General features: G+C 45.5%; 1 protein-coding gene across 1 annotated transcript in view; it reads left to right on the plus strand.

The window, feature by feature from the left end:
- The window catches only part of LOC148143320 (uncharacterized), a 76566-nt gene that overhangs the window by 26110 nt on the left and 33114 nt on the right, over nt 1-17342 (plus strand). Inside the window, exon 3 of the mRNA XM_087975802.1 lies at nt 233-370. Coding sequence (XP_087831928.1) covers nt 233-370 — 138 coding nt within the window. The remainder of the gene's footprint in view (nt 1-232; nt 371-17342) is intronic.

A 17342-nucleotide genomic window follows, 5' to 3' on the forward strand; every position in this document is an offset into this window, starting at 1 on the left:
GGTCCACACCGGGGAAGGCTGTTCTCCGGCCCCAAGTGCGAGATGGCCTTCAGCAGTTCTTCCCACCTGCTGAGACACCAATGGGTCCACACTGAGGAGAGGCCGTTCTTCTGCCCCGAGTGTAGGAAGGGCTTTGCTCTTTCCTCCGACCTGCTGGCCCATTGGTGAGTCCACATGGGGGAGTGGTCGTTCAGTTGCCCTAAGTGCAGGAAGTCCTTCAGCAATTCCTCAGCCCTGCTGAGGCACCAGTCCGTCCACACCGGGGAGAAGCCGTTCTCCTGCCCCGAGTGTGGGAAGGGCTTTATCCGCTCCTCCACACTGCGGAAGCATCAGCTGGTCCACACGGGGGCGGCGGGGGAGGAGGGGGGGGGTGAGGCCATTCTGCTGACCTGAGTGCGGGAAGGCCTTCAGCAATTCCTCCACCCTGCTGAAACACCTGTGTGTCCTTCAGCAGTGGGAGGCCCTTCAGCTGGCCCGAGTGTGGGAAGAGGTTCATGTTTGCTTGCAACTTGCGGAAGCACCAGCGGGGGCACTGCTGCTCATTGAGTCCGGGACTGCACATTGCCAATGAAATGATCCAAATAAACCTCAGACCGCAAGACCATCGGATCAGAAGTTAGGCCATTGGGCACGTCGAGTCTACTCTGCCATTCGTTAGAGACAAAATTAGTGCAGATGAGATTAGCTACAGGAAACAGGCCATTTGTCCCAACAAGTCCACACAAACCCTCCGAAGAGTAACCCATCCACACCCATTTCCCTCTAACTAATGTACCTAACTCTATGGGCAATTAAGCATGGCCAATCAACATGACCTGCACATCTTTGGTTTATGTAAGAAGACAGGATCACCCAGAGAAAACCCATGCAGACACTGGGAGATTGTGCAAACTCCTCACAGACAGCTATCCAAGGCTGGAGTCAAACCTGGGTCCCGTGCGCTGTGAGGCTGCAGTGGTAACCACTGAGCCACTACATATTGCAACCCGAAGTTGCAAGCAGGAGGTTGTGAGAATACAACCTCAGAATGTGGAGTAGTCAGCGTTTTGGGTATTAACCCTTCTTCAGGACTGAAACGTTAACTTCTCCATGAGAAACGATTTATGGGAATGATGCTGGGGGTTGTAGGGTTTGAGCTCCAGGAAGAGGCTGAATAGGCTGGAGCTGTTTTACCTGGAGCATCGGAGGCAGAGGAGTGACCTAATAGAGGTTACAAAATCATGAGGGGCATGGACAGGGTAATAGACAAGGTCTTTTCTCAGGGGTGGGGGAGTCCAGAACTAGAGGGCATAGGTTTAGGGTGAGAGGCGAAATATATTAAAGGGACAACGTCTTCATGCAGGGGGTGGTACATATATGAAATGAGCTGCCAGAATATATGGGTCAGGTGCTGTCAAATTGGACTAGATTAATTTAGGATATCAGGTCAGCATGGACAAGTTGGACCGAAGGGTCTGTTTCCATGCTGTACGTGTCTTTGACTACTGGTACTGATGTAATTTTAAAATAGGGTCCAAGTAACTTTGAATAGTTCAATCTTATTGAGCTCACTTCCTGAAAAGTTTCAAATCAATCATCTGAGCGATACTGTTTAAACATGCTAAGTTGGACAAAGTATCCCATCAAGTTCAACACAAACCCGGAGTTGAAGAAGTCAGAACACCAAGGGGACCAAAACTGATCACAATATTCCAGGTGCAACCTCATCAACGTCCTGTATAACTACAACGTAACTTGCCAACATCTATACTCAATTCCCTAATTGATGAAGGCCAGTGTGCTGAAATCTTTCTTCACTGCCTTGTGTACCGATGTTGTCAGAGATATAGGACCTACTTTAAACTGATCCACAATCCAGCTACTGGGAGCCCAGAAGCAGAGTAGTGCTGCGTGAGTGTGCTGGGCACATAACCCAGAGGTCGATGGGTAAAAACCATGTGATGCTTCTGCCCAATATCTCCGTAAGCTGCTTTCATTTACAATGGTGCTCTGTTCTGTATGTTGCCTTTGCATCTGCTTCCCAAAGCTTCTTCAGTGGAGGAGTGGCAGCTGGAGCCCAGGAGTTCAACGACCCGCCGGAGCTTGAGGAAGGTCCAAGCTCCAAGAAGCGGGGGGTAAGGCTGGAGGCTGGATTTGCTCAAGGCTTGTATTTTTAACTCATTTAAATGGTACCTACTGTATGGGGCTATGGTTTACATTAAAACCGGAGGATCATATCAGAGTGTTTATATTTAGCAGCGGTAGTTGGTAAAATACACTCCCTGGAGGAGCACCTTCTATGATGCTGCATTTCTTGCTTTATGCCCTTCCCCTATTTCTTATCTCCCAGCTTGGTTTTATGTTTTTTTTGGTTAAATTTAATTTCATATTAATCAGACTGGGTATTGATTGTGTGCTATTAATTTGCTTCTTCGAATATTGAAAGTCAAAATTAATGGTGTAATTTCATTTCTGATGTCAGAGTTTGACATTGAATGTGCAGATGTGAATACCAGTAAGTTGTGAAAATACATCAAGAACTTGTGGTTTTTAACAAAAAGAGCAGTTCACTGATATTCATGGCATTGTCTTATTTGGGAGTGATGATTCAAATCTGACCAACAAGCCGTTTCATGCAGTCACCCAATTTAGTTAAAATTTTCATTAATTTAAATAAAGAAAAGAACTCTGGCAGGCTAAGATTTATGCAATCTATTTATAAGATTATGTCCATTGCTTGCAATATGGTCTCATCCACATTGGGGAAACTAGACGCCAACTCGCGGAACGTTTCAGGGAACAGCTCTGGGACACTAAAACTAAACGACCGACGCCCTGTGGCTGAACGCTTTAGCTCGCTCTCCCGTTCCGCCAAGGACATACAAGTCCTGGGCTGCCTCCACTGCCAAACTCTTGCTCCCCGACGCTTGTAAGAAAAACACCTCACCTTCTGACTTGGGACCCTCCAACCACATGGTATCAATGTAGATTTCATCAGTTTTCTCATTTCCACTCCCCAACCTTGTCCCAGATCCAATCTTCCAATTCGACACCAACCTCTTGACCTGTCATACCTGTCCACCTTGATTCTCACCTATCTGCTCCACCATCATCTCTGACCTATTACCATCAATCCCTACCTCCATCTACCTATTGCATTCCCAGCTGCCATTCATCCAGCCCCACTTCCTTCCCATTTACCTCTCAGCCCCCTTGGGCCACCCTTTATTCCTGATGAAGAGCTTATGCTCTAAACCAAGACTGTTATGAAACAACATTCTCAACAAATAGGAAATAGCTCCCAAGTCAGATTTCATTCCCTCTTCTGTTTCCCAGTTCTTTCAGAAATAAGAAATATCTTTTTCTTCCACTAGAAAGTGATCTTCCACTTTGCGCTGTCTGAAGTGTTATGCCACATTATTACTTCAGCCACCTTTTAAGAATCGTTTCAACCTGTTTTTCTAACAATTGTGGAGGTGACCAAAAGCAAACATTTCACTCCTCCTCAATGCCCCATTTCTCCTCCTATGAACCACTTTGTCATGTTGTCTATGTTACAAGCAGCCGAGTGCACTTGGTTTCTGAATTGAAATTTGGCCATTGAAGTGATCAGAATTAATATATATCGATGGATAGCTGTGTCTGCACTAACTGTAATTATCCACCAATACGATGTCCTTTGTTCCACCAAAACTGGAAACAATGATTTGTGATTATATTGCAGTCGGATGTAGAAAGTCATCCCAGCGATCTTCACGTTATTATAGTTTACTGTGGCCATACAGCATTGCGAGGCAGTTTGATGTGACTAAAACTTGGATGGAAAGAATGTAGATTGATGAGAAGGCAAGATGGCAGTGTCTCTGGCCACAATCGATCTGTCTGGCTTGATTATATGAGTGGCGGCTCTTCAAGAGCAACTTCCACTCCATCACTTCAACCAGCAAGAGGAGATAAGTGTGAACACAACATTCCAAGTGTGACATATACGCATTGCTTCGATGTTATTGATCAAAATCCTGGAACTCGCTCCTGAACCTTTATTATAGACCACATCATATTTGTGAAGTAATTTAAGAGGTAGCTCACCACCACTTTTTCAAGAACGGTTTGGGAAGACTTGCTGGCAGAGCCAATGATATGCACATGATATTGGAAACAGTCTAATCGTATGGATAGATGATTGGCTAACCAATGATACAGGAGGGATAAGGGGCATGCTCAGGATCGCAACTTACAACTAGCAACGTTCCACAGGGATCAGTGCTGGGGCACAAAATTATTTACTATATTTATATGAATTACTTGGATAAGTAAAGTGAATGTACTATTGCCAAGACTGCAGTAGATACAGTTGATTAGAATGCAGGTGGTAAGGATGACATGAACTCTTCATCCAAGTTCAGTGAGTAATCGGGAAGGCAAAAGGGAGATTGGCCTTCAAATGGAGTACAAAAGTAGGGAGGTTATAGTGAACTTCCGCCTGGAGGTTTTGATTGAAAGTGCAGTGAAGATTCAACCAGCTGACAGTGGATCTGAATCACATGTAGATCAGACCAGGTTTGGACAGCAGGAAACCAGATAAGTTTTTACAACAAATCACAACGATTTCATCATTTGACTCTGAATTCCAGATTTATATTGAATTCAGATTCCACCATCTGCCGTGGCAGATTTTGAACCCAAGTCCCGTGAACATTACCTGGGTGAATGGTCTGGTGACAATAAAGTGGCCATCGCCTCCCCTGAACACATTGGCATATTGTGTTCAGAGGTAACAAAGGAGCAAGAGGTTTCAGCAGCTGCTAAGTTGTTGATATTACACAAGGGAACATCAGCACTCTCAGTAATGGCACATACTGAAGCCAGGGCCTTGTATCAGAGGTAAGGGCTCGGGATCCACAAGAAATAAGAACAGCAATACGCCATTCAGCCTCTTGAGCCTGCTCCTCCATTCAGTAGGATCGTGCCTGATCTGGCATTCGCCATATCCACTTTCCTGCCCTTTTCCTGTAACTGTTCATCCCCCGACTGATCACGAATCTATCGATCCTAGTTTTAAATGTGACAAGAAGGATGTCAACAGAGTTACTGGGGTTGGGGGAGGGGCGGGAGGTGCTCAGGTCGAACTTGGGGACTAAAACAATGGCTTCACACTTCACAATATTTAACTAAGGGAATGTTTATGGTTATCCAATGCTGGAAATTGGGCAGACATTCAGATGAAATTGTTGGTAAATAATGAATGACAGAGGAGTCGGGAGAGAAGTGGTGTTCAGGCACAGTTGGATATCATCAGTATAGATGCCAACACCAGCAGCTACGGTTAAATAAATAAGAACGGAAGACACTAAAAGCAGACCCTCCCAGAGGATACAGCGATGTTGGAGAGGGTCAGTACTGTCATTAACCCTGATCAAGGCTGTCCGCAGGTCGACGAGGGAATGTTTATCCCTGTCACCGTTACAAAGGATGTCAAATATGACCTTGATAAGAACTGTTTCAGGGGTAGAAACCAGACTCGAGGGCTTTAAACACAGAATTCTGGAAAAGCTGGGAATGGCTTATTCAACAATGTTACATCCAAACCAACACTTCCATTAGTGCGATAATTATAGAAGTGTTTTGGTTTTTATTTAGATGATTCTCAGCAATACTGAGTAAGAAGCAACAAAATTAACACAAGAAATATTGCAATTCCTACAATATGCCTGCTCCCAATAGGAGACCACCTGGTGTTCACTTAACTGTCTGCAAGGAGCAATATTGGAAAGGAATTATCCAGTTCATAGCTATAAGAGGGGAGACACAGACTGCTTGATACAAAGGGCGGGAGTAGGCCACTCGGCCCTACGAGCCTGCTGCAACATTCAAAAAGATCATGGCTGATCTGAAAACAACCTCAGCTCTACATTCCTCCACATCCCCGACAATCTGTCACCCACTTGGTTAGCAAGAACCTGTCTACATCTGCCTTAAAGATTTTGAATTCACTGCCTTTTGAGGAAAACACACAACCATCAGAAAGAAAGAAAAATCATCCTCATTTTTGTCTTCTACTTTTAAAATATGACCCTCTATTTTCAGATATTAAGATAGGGATACAAGCTGCATTCAAATAATACCTGTGGTACAGTTAACTATCTCAAAGTGCTTCACGTGAACATAATGAGAATTCCTTTAAAAATCACAAGAGTGGAGCACAGATTAGGACAGGTGGCCAAAGACTTGGTCAAAGGGGCAGGTTTAGGGCAATCTTTTAAACAGGTTCAATTTCCCAAACATCTGAGGACTAAGACATAAAGAGCAAACACAAAATAGCAAAGGATGGGAAACAACAGTGTGGACATAATGTCACAGGATGAGTAATCCAGGGAACATGAGTTCAAATCCCACCACAGCAAGAGGTGAGATGTGAATAATTCAAATCATAAATGGGGAACACAAAATTAGTCTCAGTATGGTATCGATGGCACTGACGTCAATTGTCATAAAAGCCCATGTTCACCAATGTCCTTTCAGGAGGGAAACTGCCATGCTTACCTGGTCTGGCTTACATGTGACTCCAGACACACAGCAATGTGGTTGACTCTTAAATTGCCCTCTGAATTGGCATAAGCAAGACACCTTGCACTTAGGGATGGATAACAAACATCAACCTTGTTAAAGTGTCAGAACAGAAATTGCTGGAGAAACTCAGCCAGTCTGGCAACACCGGTGGAGAGAGAGAGAGAAAGAAACAGAGTAAATATCCTGGCCTGAGTCCAGAACAGTTGTGAAGAAGGGTCACAGCACTTGAAATGCTAACTCTGCTTCTCTCTCCACTTGTGCTTCCAGTCATATTGAGTTTCTCCAGCAATTGGTGCATTTTTGTGTTTCAGATCTCCAGCATTGCAGTTCTTTATTACATTGACTTAGGGAAGCTCAAATCCGATAAAAGAATAAAGCAGAAGGGCTGGAATTACTCAGCAGGTCTGGCAGCAGCTATGGAGATAAAAACAGTTAGTTCTTCGGGTTATTGAATGATCTTACATCGGGGACAAACTTTTGGCAAGCTGCAAGAGTAAAAGGCACTGGTGTAACTTCAACATGTGGGAGAACTCTCTCAGCCATGGAGGTCAGACTGACTCAGCATTCTGGTCCTGCTCATTACCTGTTAACTTCTCCATTTGTTGTTCTTGTTATATTTCTACATGGTTGACACATTCCTATGTTTTAAAATGATATTCCAAACTGACAGGAATTTTCCATGTAAGTCATCATACATTAGAGGGTTTGGAACGTGAATGTAACTTTTAAACAAAAAGTATTTATTCATGCATGGGGTGTGGGCATCTCTGGCAATGCTTGCATTTATACCATCCTTAACCACCCTGTGGTTGGTTGGAAAGGTGAATGAAGGTGTCTGAGATTGTCTTGGTCAGCACAGCAATCTCAAAGATGGGTGTGCTCAGGTAGAAGTACCCTCCACTCCCACAGCAAGTCTGCATTCACTTCAATTACAGATGCCATCTCACACTCCCAGGAAAAGGACAGCATGGGATTACAATCAGAATAAAGCTTCCTCTACTCTTAAATTGAAAGTGAGGCTACCTCAACACTGTCCCCAACAAACACTGTCAAGACAGAGAGAGCATTGGGTTAGATATAGAGTAAAACTCCCTCTACACTTCCCCATTCATTCAGTCCCTGGACAATGACAGCAAAGGGTTAAATAAACAGTAGAGCTTCTTCCATTATGACTGACACTTAGTACGTTCTACACCAATCCTCAAGGATAATTCAGAACTGAGCCTATTATCTGGTACTGAATTCACACACCCTAATGGGAATGACAGCAACAGAAAATCAGGTAAAACACACACAATGTACAACAAAACTAGACCGTTATTGGGATCTAAGATATTTAAATGAGAGAAGATATGATCCCTGCAATGATCTGAATGTGAGCTGAACAACTTTCTCACTTGAACTATATTCTCTGGGAATGCAATGTCCACCTCACTGCTGTCTATTCAAATCCTCTGCTCTCGTTCAGGGCTGAGTTACGGCTGACCACATGGTGGCGTGGGCGTCAAGAGGTGAGACAATTCAGGTCAACTTGGATTGAGAGCATCCTGTGTCATGCCAGTGAGGTCGAGGGTCGCTGATTTACTCAACTTATAATCGGGGACAAGGGGATGTCAGGCTGGGCTTGTATCAATTTGCGTTTAGAAGAAACAGATGATCTGATGAAGCTGTATAACATCTGGAGAGGACTTAATGTAAATGTAATGTCCACTCATTTCTAGCCAGAGACTAGCCTCTCATTTAAGATAGGAGAGTTTTGTTTTTCTCTCAGGTATTCCCAAGTCTTTGAAATTCACTTCATTAGAGAGCAGCATGTGGTGGTGGCACGGTGGTTAGCACTGCTGCCTCACGGCATCAGTGATCTGAGTTTGAACCCACCCTCGGGCCGACTCTTTGTGAGGAGTTTGCACATTCTCCCCTTGTGTCTGCGTTGGTTTCCTCTGGTGCTCTGGCCTCCTACCACAGTCCAAAGGATGTGCAGGTGAGTGTAGATTGACCATGGGAGATGCAGGGTTACAGAGATAGAGTAGCGAACTGGTTTTGGGTGGGACGGTCAGTCAATGTTGACTCGATGGGCTGAATGGCCTACTTGCACGCAATTGACCTATTTCAATCAACAGTATACTCTTGCTTTATGGTTACCGGCATCAAATTACATTCGTGGTTTTGGTTATTTCATCTCTTACGTCATCATATTCAACCAACTGCAGCATCTCGAAACTTGCTTAATTACAATATCCAATATCGGCAGAGTACTTTTTCTTTTTGTCACGACCATTATCTTGAAATCTGACGTGTGACCTCTGCATTGCTGTCAAAGTTCCTTCTTTGTCCCTACATTGTCATGGTTTTACTTTGTCGAATGACTTCCTGGCTTTTGCATTTAAGACCCTATATTCGGCCCTCGTCAACACTTTCCCTTCCAATTATGTACTAAAGATTTCATGAAAAACCTCAGAGTGTGGTGAGACTGTGGAACTCACTACCATAGTGAATAGTTGGGGTGAAAGACATTACAACTAAGGGTAAGCAACCAAATACAAATGAATGTCACTCTCACCAGATTCACAACACAGTGAAATTAAAACAGGCAATGTCCCTCAATTTCTCAACTGTTCCTAACCAGACTTGATGAAGAACAGATCTTGCACATCAACATTATAATTTAAACAAAAACCAACAATTATAAATACGGCAACTTTTCTAGGCCAAAGTTAAGTAGGTAATCTAATTAATAGCAATGAATTAAACCCTTTGATCAAGTCCCCCATCATCTCAGAAATAGAAATTTCAGCGGCAAATTAAGAAAGAATTTTTTTAAAAAACTTACCAATTCAAACAAACAGTTTCCAACAATGTATTGCCAAGCCTTTGTGCAATACTTGGACTATGGGTTTTTCACAGACACGTAACTGTAAATCCAATTTAAAAGTCACTGCTGAATGTGACGAGACACCCCAAAGTATTCAGTCATTTCTTACCGGCTGGGACTCATTCCCAGAAAGAGCCAACAATTCTTTAACTGGACAGTAGAATCTCGAGAGAACAGCTCCTGGGCTCAACAAGCAGCAACGCCCAATGGAAGCAAAGTTGGCGGCGGGGCAGGGCGGGGCAAGGGCATAAAACAAAAAAGCCCACTGACTCTCCCACTGTACACACACTGTCAGAATGCACAGGGGCTCAGTCCTGGGAGTGACCCACAGCAGTTTCATCAAGAGGACACACTTGATGAACAGATCTTGCACACCAGAATTATAATTTAAACAAGAACAAACAATTATGAATACCGCAAATTTACTAGGGCAAAGTTAAACAAGATAATCCAGTTAATAGCGATGATTTAAGCCTTATGATCAAGTCCTCCACCATCCCATAGACACAAAATTAAGGGGTAAATTAAGGAAGAGAATTTTTAAAATTATCAATTGAAGCAATCAATTCCCAACAATGGATTGCCAAGCCGTTGGGCAATTCTTCGATGATGAGTTGTTCACAGGCACATAACCGTAAATTTAATTTCAAAGTCACTGCTGAATGTGAATGGACACCCTGAAGTATTCAGCTATTTCTTACAGACTGGGGCTCGTTCCCAGACAGAGATAATTCTTTAACTGGACAGAAAACACTAGAGAGAACAGCTCCTGGTCTCAACGAGCAGCAGTGCCCACTGGAAGCAAAGTTGCAGGGGTGGGGAGCACGACGGCATAAAACAAAAATTCCGACCGACTCTCCCGCTATAAGCACTGTCAGAATGGGCAGGGGTTCAGTCCTGGCAGTGACCCACAGCAGTTTCACCAGCAGAATCAGATTGTTGGGAGCACTGGTGTGCCCGCTGGTGCTTCTGTAAGGTGCAGAATGATGAGAACCTCCGCCTGCACTCGGGGCAGGTGAACGGCCTCTCCCCGGTATGGTCCCGCTTGTGCCTCAGCAGGTGGGACGAATTGCTGAAGGCCTGCCCGCACTCTGGGCAGGGGAAGGGCCTCTCCCCGGTATGGACCCGAAGGTGGGATGCCTGGTTAAAGCCCTTCCCGCACTTGAGGCAGGAGAACGGGCTCTCCCCGGTGTGGACCCGCTGGTGCCTCAGCAGAGCAGAGGTATCGTTGAAGGCCTTCCCGCACTTGGAGCAGCTGAAGGGCTTCTCCAATATGTGGACCCGGCAGTGGGTCAGCAGGACGGAGGAATAGCTGAAGGTCTTCCCGCATTCGGGGCAGGAGAATGGCCTCTCGCTTGTGTGACCCGCTGGTACCTCTGCAGGACAGAGGAAATGCTGAAGGTCTTCCCGCACTCAGGGCAGCTGAAGGGTCTCTCCCTAATGTGGACCCGCCGATGGCTCATCTGGCGGGTGGAATTGCTGAAGCCCTTTCAGCACTCAGAGCAGGAGAACAGTCTCTCCCCGGTTTGACTGCGCCCATGGGTCTCCAGGTCAGATGGGAAACGGAAGCCTTTCCCACAGTCGCCACACTTCCACGGTTTCTCTACGGGACGGGATTCCTTAGGTTTCTCCATGACCGAAGCTTCAACGACATAGGTAGGAAGAGGGGTGGGGAGGTCATTCAAGAGCTCAAGGAGTTAGGCTGGAAGCTAAAAGCTAGGACAGACAGAGTCGTCATCTCTGGGTTGTTGCCGGTGCCACATGACAGTGAGGCAAAGAATAGGGAGAGAGTGCAGTTGAACACGTGGCTGCAAGGCTGGTGTAGGAGGGAGGGCTTCAGATATTTGGACAATTGGACTGCATTCTGGGGAAGGTGGGACCTGCACAAACAGGACGGGTTGCACCTGAACCAGAAGGGCACCAATATCCTGGGGGGTAGGTTTGCTAGCACTCTTCGGGGGGGTTTAAACTAATTTGGCAGGGGGATGGGATCCGGACTTGTAGTCCAGCAAGTAAGCTAGCTGTGTGTCAGGATGCCCAAGACTGTAGGGAGGCTGTGGAGAAGGTAGCACTGACAGGGACTACTTGCGGATACAGAGATGGGCTCAAGTGCGTATACTTCAACGCAAGGAGTATCAGAAATAAGGTGGGTGAACTTAAGGCGTGGATCGGTATCTGGGACTACGATGTTGTGGCCATCACGGAAACGTGGATAGATGAGGGACAGGAATGGCTGTTGGAGGTTCCTGGTTACAGGTGTTTCAGTAAGATTAGGGAGGGTGGGAAAAAAGGAGGGGGGGTGGCATTGCTAATTAGAAATGGTATAACGGCTGCAGAAAGGAAGTTTGAGGGGGATCTGCCTCTGGAGGTAGTATGGGCTGAAGTCAGAAATAGGAAAGGTGCAGTCACCTTGTTGGGTGTTTACTATAGGCCCCCCAAAAGCAGCAGAGATGTGGAGAAACAGATTGGGAAACAGATTTTGGAAAGGTGCAAAAGCCACAGGGTCGTAGTCATGGGCGACTTCAACTTCCCAAATATTGATTGGAAGCTCTTTAGATCAAGTAGATTGGATGGGGCGGTGTTTGTGCAGTGTGTCCAGGAAGCTTTTCTAACACAGTATGTAGATTGTCCAACCAGAGGGGAGGCCATATTGGATTTGGTACTCGGTAATGAACCGGGACAAGTGGTGGGCTTGTTAGTGGGTGAACATTTTGGTGATGGTGACCACAATTCTGTGACTTTCACCTTGGTTAAGAAGAGAGATAGGTGCGCACAACAAGGTAGATTTTATAATTGGGGGAAGGGAAATTACGATGCTGTAAGGCAGGATTTGAGGAGCATACGTTGGGAGCATAGGCTGTCAGGGAAGGATGTGGTGGAAAGGTGGAACTTTTTCAAAGAGCAGATACGACGTGTCCATGATATGTATGTACCTATCAGGCAGGAAAGAAATGGTCGTGTGAGGGAGCCTTGGTTGACGAGAGAGGTTGAATGTCTGGTAAAGAGGAAGAAGGAGGCTGACATAAGGTTGAGGAAACAGGATTCAGACAGAGCAGTGGAGGGATACAGGATAGCCAGAAGGGACCTGAAGAAAGGGATTAGGAGAGCTAAGAGAGGGCATGAAAAATCGTTGGCGGATAGGATAAAGGATAACCCCAAGGCATTTGATGCGTATGTGAGAAACCTGAGAATGACGAGAACGAGGGTAGGTCCGATCAAGGACAGTCGTGGGAGACTGTGTATTGAGTCGGAAGAGATAGGAGAGGTCTTGAACAAGTACTTCTCTTCAGTATTTACGAACGAGAGGGACCGTATTGTAGAAGAGGAGAGTGTGAAATGGACTGGTAAGCTAGAAGAGATACCTGTTAGGAAGGAAGATGTGTTGGACATTTTGAACAACTTGAGGATAGACAAGTCCCCCGGGCCTGACGGGATATATCCTAGGATTATGTGGGAAGCAAGAGAGGAAATTGCAGTACCGTTGGCAATGATCTTCTCGTCTTCACTGGCAACGGGTGTGGTACCAGGGGACTGGAGAGTAGCGAATGTTGTGCCCCTGTTCAAAAAAGGGAATACGGATAACCCCGGGAATTACAGGCCTGTTAGTTTTACTTCTGTGGTAGGCAAAGTAATGGAAAGGGTACTTAGGGATAGGATTTATGAGTATCTGGAAAGACACTGCTTGATTAGGGACAGCCAGCACGGATTTGTGAAGGGTAGGTCTTGCCTTACAAGTCTTATTGAATTCTTCGAGGAGGTGACCAAGCATGTGGATGAGGGTAGAGCAGTGGATGTAGTGTACATGGATTTTAGTAAGGCATTTGATAAGGTTCCCCATGGTAGGCTTATGCGGAAAGTCAGGAGGCATGGGATAGAGGGAAATTTGGCCAATTGGATAGAAAACTGGCTAACCGGTCGAAGGCAGAGAGTGGTGGTAGATGGTAAATATTCAGCCTGGAGCCCAGTTACAAGTGAGTTCCGCAGGGATCAGTTCTGGGTCCTCTGCTGTTTGTAATTTTTATTAATTACTTAGATGAGGGAGTCGAAGGGTGGGTCAGTAAATTTGCAGATGATACGAAGATAGGTGGAGTTGTGGACAGTGAGGAGGGCTGTTGTCAGCTGCAGAGGGACTTAGATATGATGCAGAGCTGGGCTGAGGAGTGGCAGATGGAGTTCAACCCTGCCAAGTGTGAGGTTGTCCATTTTGGAAGAACAAATAAGAATGCGGAATACAGGGTTAATGGTAGGGTTCTTAGTCAGGTGGAGGAACAGAGGGATCTTGGGGTCTATGTACATAGATCTTTGAAGGTTGCCACTCAGGTGGATAGAGTTTGTAAGAAGGCCTATGGAGTATTATCGTTCATTAGCAGAGGGATTGAATTCAAGAGTCGTGAAGTGATGTTGCAGCTGTACAGGACTTTGGTTAGGCCACAGTTGGAGTACTGTGTGCAGTTCTGGTCGCCTCACTTTAGGAAAGATGTGGAAGCTTTGGAGAGGGTGCAGAGAAGATTTACCAGGATGTTGCCTGGAATGGAGAGGAAGTCGTACGAGGATATGTTGAGAGTTCTCGGCCTTTTCTCGTTGGAACGGCGAAGGATGAGGGGTGACTTGATAGAGGTTTATAAGATGATCAGAGGAATAGATAGAGTAGACAGCCAGAAACCTTTTCCCCGGGTACAACAGAGTGTTACAAGGGGACATAAATTTAAGGTGAAGGGTGGAAGGTATAGGGGAAATGTCAGGGGTGGGTTCTTTACCCAGAGAGTGGTGGGGGCATGGAATGCGCTGCCCGTGGGAGTGGCAGAGTCGGAATCATTGGCGACCATTAAGCGGCAATTGGATAGGTACATGGATGGGTACTTAATCGAGGTTAGAAGTTCGGCACAACATCGTGGGCCGAAGGGCCTGTTGTGTGCTGTATTGTTCTATGTTCTATGTTCTATGTTCTATGTTCACCTGCACACAAACGTGTGTACAGCACCTCTCTGCCGTGAATTCCTCTTCCCAGTCTGTATAACATTTACTGGCTCCACAATCAAAGTGCTGCAACAGTAGGGTCTCTCTTCCAGTCTCACTGATGCTGAAAACGTACTGAAACAGGAACTAAAACGCTTGGTTCCTTCTCACAGAATCATGGTCGAAAATTGTTATAGTCCCGATGGATTCAGTGACTGTCAGACATTGACGTGAAATTGAGGACAGCAAATGCTGGAGAGTCAGAGTCAAAGTGCAATGCTGGAAAATCACAACAGATCAGGCAGCATCCGAGGAGCAGTCGAGTCAATGTTTCAGGCAAAGCCCTTCATCTATTGATATTGAAACTTCCGTCTTCAGATCTTCAAATAATCTGTAAAAAGAGATTACAAAAATCATCACTGTCAGTCCAGGTTAGAAATTCCAAACAAGCAATTCTACTTTCCGCAGAACATTCTTTTCTTTTTCCACAAAATTGAAAGCACCATCCCACCCCTTCTCACCCCTCTATTCTCACTCCGTTCAAGCTGATTCAGGATCTTACAGAGACCGAAAAGTGAAAACACCAGGACAGACAACTCTGAATTTTGGATACCTCCACCTGAAAGTTAGTATCTTTCACGACATCTAGGAGTGAGTAAGTCTGATTTTGGGAAGCAAAAAAAAGTGTCAATTCAGGATGAACCTTCAATGCAGCTCCTTGAGAAACAACCAGACACGAAATGGTTAACAGCTCGGGAGGCGGAGGAAATGAGATATCAAGGCATTGGCACCGACACCAGACAGAAACTGAACATACAGGCATGGCAAACATTACGGGCAAGCCAGAGTCATAGAGATACACCGCACAAAAACAGGTCCTTCAGTCCAACTCATCCGTGCCGACCAGATAGTCTAAATTAATCTCGTCTCATTTACCAGCACTTGGCCCATATTCCTCTGAACTCTTCCTATTCATATACCCATCCAGATGCCTTTTAAATGTTATAATTGGACCTACATCGACTACTTCCTCCGGCAGATCATGCCTTACACTTGCCTCCCTCACCCCAAACATATTACCCTCTTGTTCTGGACTTCTCCCATCCCTGGAAATGACCTTGTCTATTTACCCTATCCATGCCTCGCATTACTCTATAAACGTCTGTAAGGTCACCCCTCAGCCTCTGGTATACCGGGGAAAACAGCTCAAGTAATGCACTGCGTTTACTTTTAGCTTCACACTCACTGAACCTTCCTCCCGTGTAAAACATTGTTTCCCTCCCCAACACTGTCCATGGGAAAAGCCAAGAGTGCTGAGACTCTGGAGTTGGGGGATTGCCACGTAGAATTCCTACAATGTGGAAACACGCCATTCAGCCCAACAAGTCCACACCGACCATCCAAAGTGTAACCCATGCAGACACTTTCCCCTATCTCATTACAGTACACTGACTGTACACTCTGGGCCCATTCAATATGGCCACTTCTCCCGAAACTGCACATCGTTAGATTTTGGAGGAAACCAGAGCCACCGGAGGAAACCCACGCAGACACGGCAGGGAGAATGTGCAAACTCCACACAGACAGTCGCCCCAAGGCTGGAATCGAACACGGGTCCTTGGTGTGGTAAGGCAGCAGTACTCACCACTGATCCATCGTGCTACTTACGTATGCATAAAGAGGTGGGGACTGGGAACTTTGTTAATTGTACCGCACAGTGGATTGTTGAGTAAGGTTAAATCTCACGGGATCCAGGGAGAGCGAACCAACTGGGTCCAAAATTTAGAAGCGTGCTGTTGTAGATGCTGGAATCCTTCCTGAAAACAACAAATGCTGAAGATCACAGTGAGTCAGGCAGCGCTGTGCTACACTATGACTGGATAGTGTGGATGTGGAGATGATGTTTCCACTAGGAGCAGGGTTGAGGATGCCAAGTCATTGAGGGGATTTAAGACAGAGATAGGTTATTGATTAGTAAGGGGTCAAGGGTTATGAGGAGAGGGCAGCAGAATGGGATGGAGAAACATATCAGCCATGATCGACTGGTGGAGCAGACTCGATGGGCCTCATCCTGCTCCTAGGTATTATGGTCTTAAAGCGGAGCAGTAGTCTTAAGGGATTCTCACAAACTATTTCAGAATCCTGAAGAGGAGTTGTTGGACTGGAAACTTTAACTCTGCTTTCTCTCCACATATGCTTCCAGTCCTGCTGAGTTTTTCCAGTGTTCTCAGTTTTTGTTTCAGATTTCCAGCATCCACAGTTCTTTTGTCTTATTTATCACAGTCATTTCTTGCCCTTCCCAAGTGTCTGGAACTTCATCTCCCTGATCTACAAACTGTTCAGTTACCCTAGAAATGACCACTACCTCCTTATCAGAGTAGACCCCTTTGTTGCAAAATGATTGTTCAATTCTGTGACCGAAATAATTGCATTCGTAATTACTGACACCAGGGACTCTCAATATCTCAGGCAAGAAGACAGCCAGATTGTTTCAGACAGGACATTTATGTGATTTGATACAATTCCCTATTCCCTACTTTACCAGCGTACTGCTGGGAATGGAGGGGTTGAGTTAAGAAGAAGCTGGGACATTTTTCCAACGGAGCCTAGCAAGTTGACAGATAACTTTATAGAGATTTTTAAAATCAGGAGGTGTATAGATAAGGTGTCATTTCCAGGAGGCTCAAAATATTTTATTGCTCCAGAAGGTGTAAAAGGGGGTCAAAGCTTCAGCAGAAATTGAGCAGAGCTGAGAACAGACAACATCTAGCTCTGTGGGAACAGGGAGACCAGAGGACAGAGAAATCAGGACCTAAAATCCGAGCTGACAACAGACTACCATGTTATCAGTGCTTTGATTAGCAGTGCCCACCCTCTACCTTTACTGAGCCTCTCATTCGACTTGAATGCCACATATCCCCTCGATATTCCGGATCCAATCCTTGTCATTCTGAAGCTATATGCC

The sequence above is a fragment of the Chiloscyllium plagiosum genome, unplaced genomic scaffold, assembly GCF_037043375.1.
Source record: "Chiloscyllium plagiosum isolate Xiang-an unplaced genomic scaffold, Cpla_swu_hap1 HiC_scaffold_27, whole genome shotgun sequence".
Lineage (NCBI taxonomy): Eukaryota > Metazoa > Chordata > Chondrichthyes > Orectolobiformes > Hemiscylliidae > Chiloscyllium > Chiloscyllium plagiosum.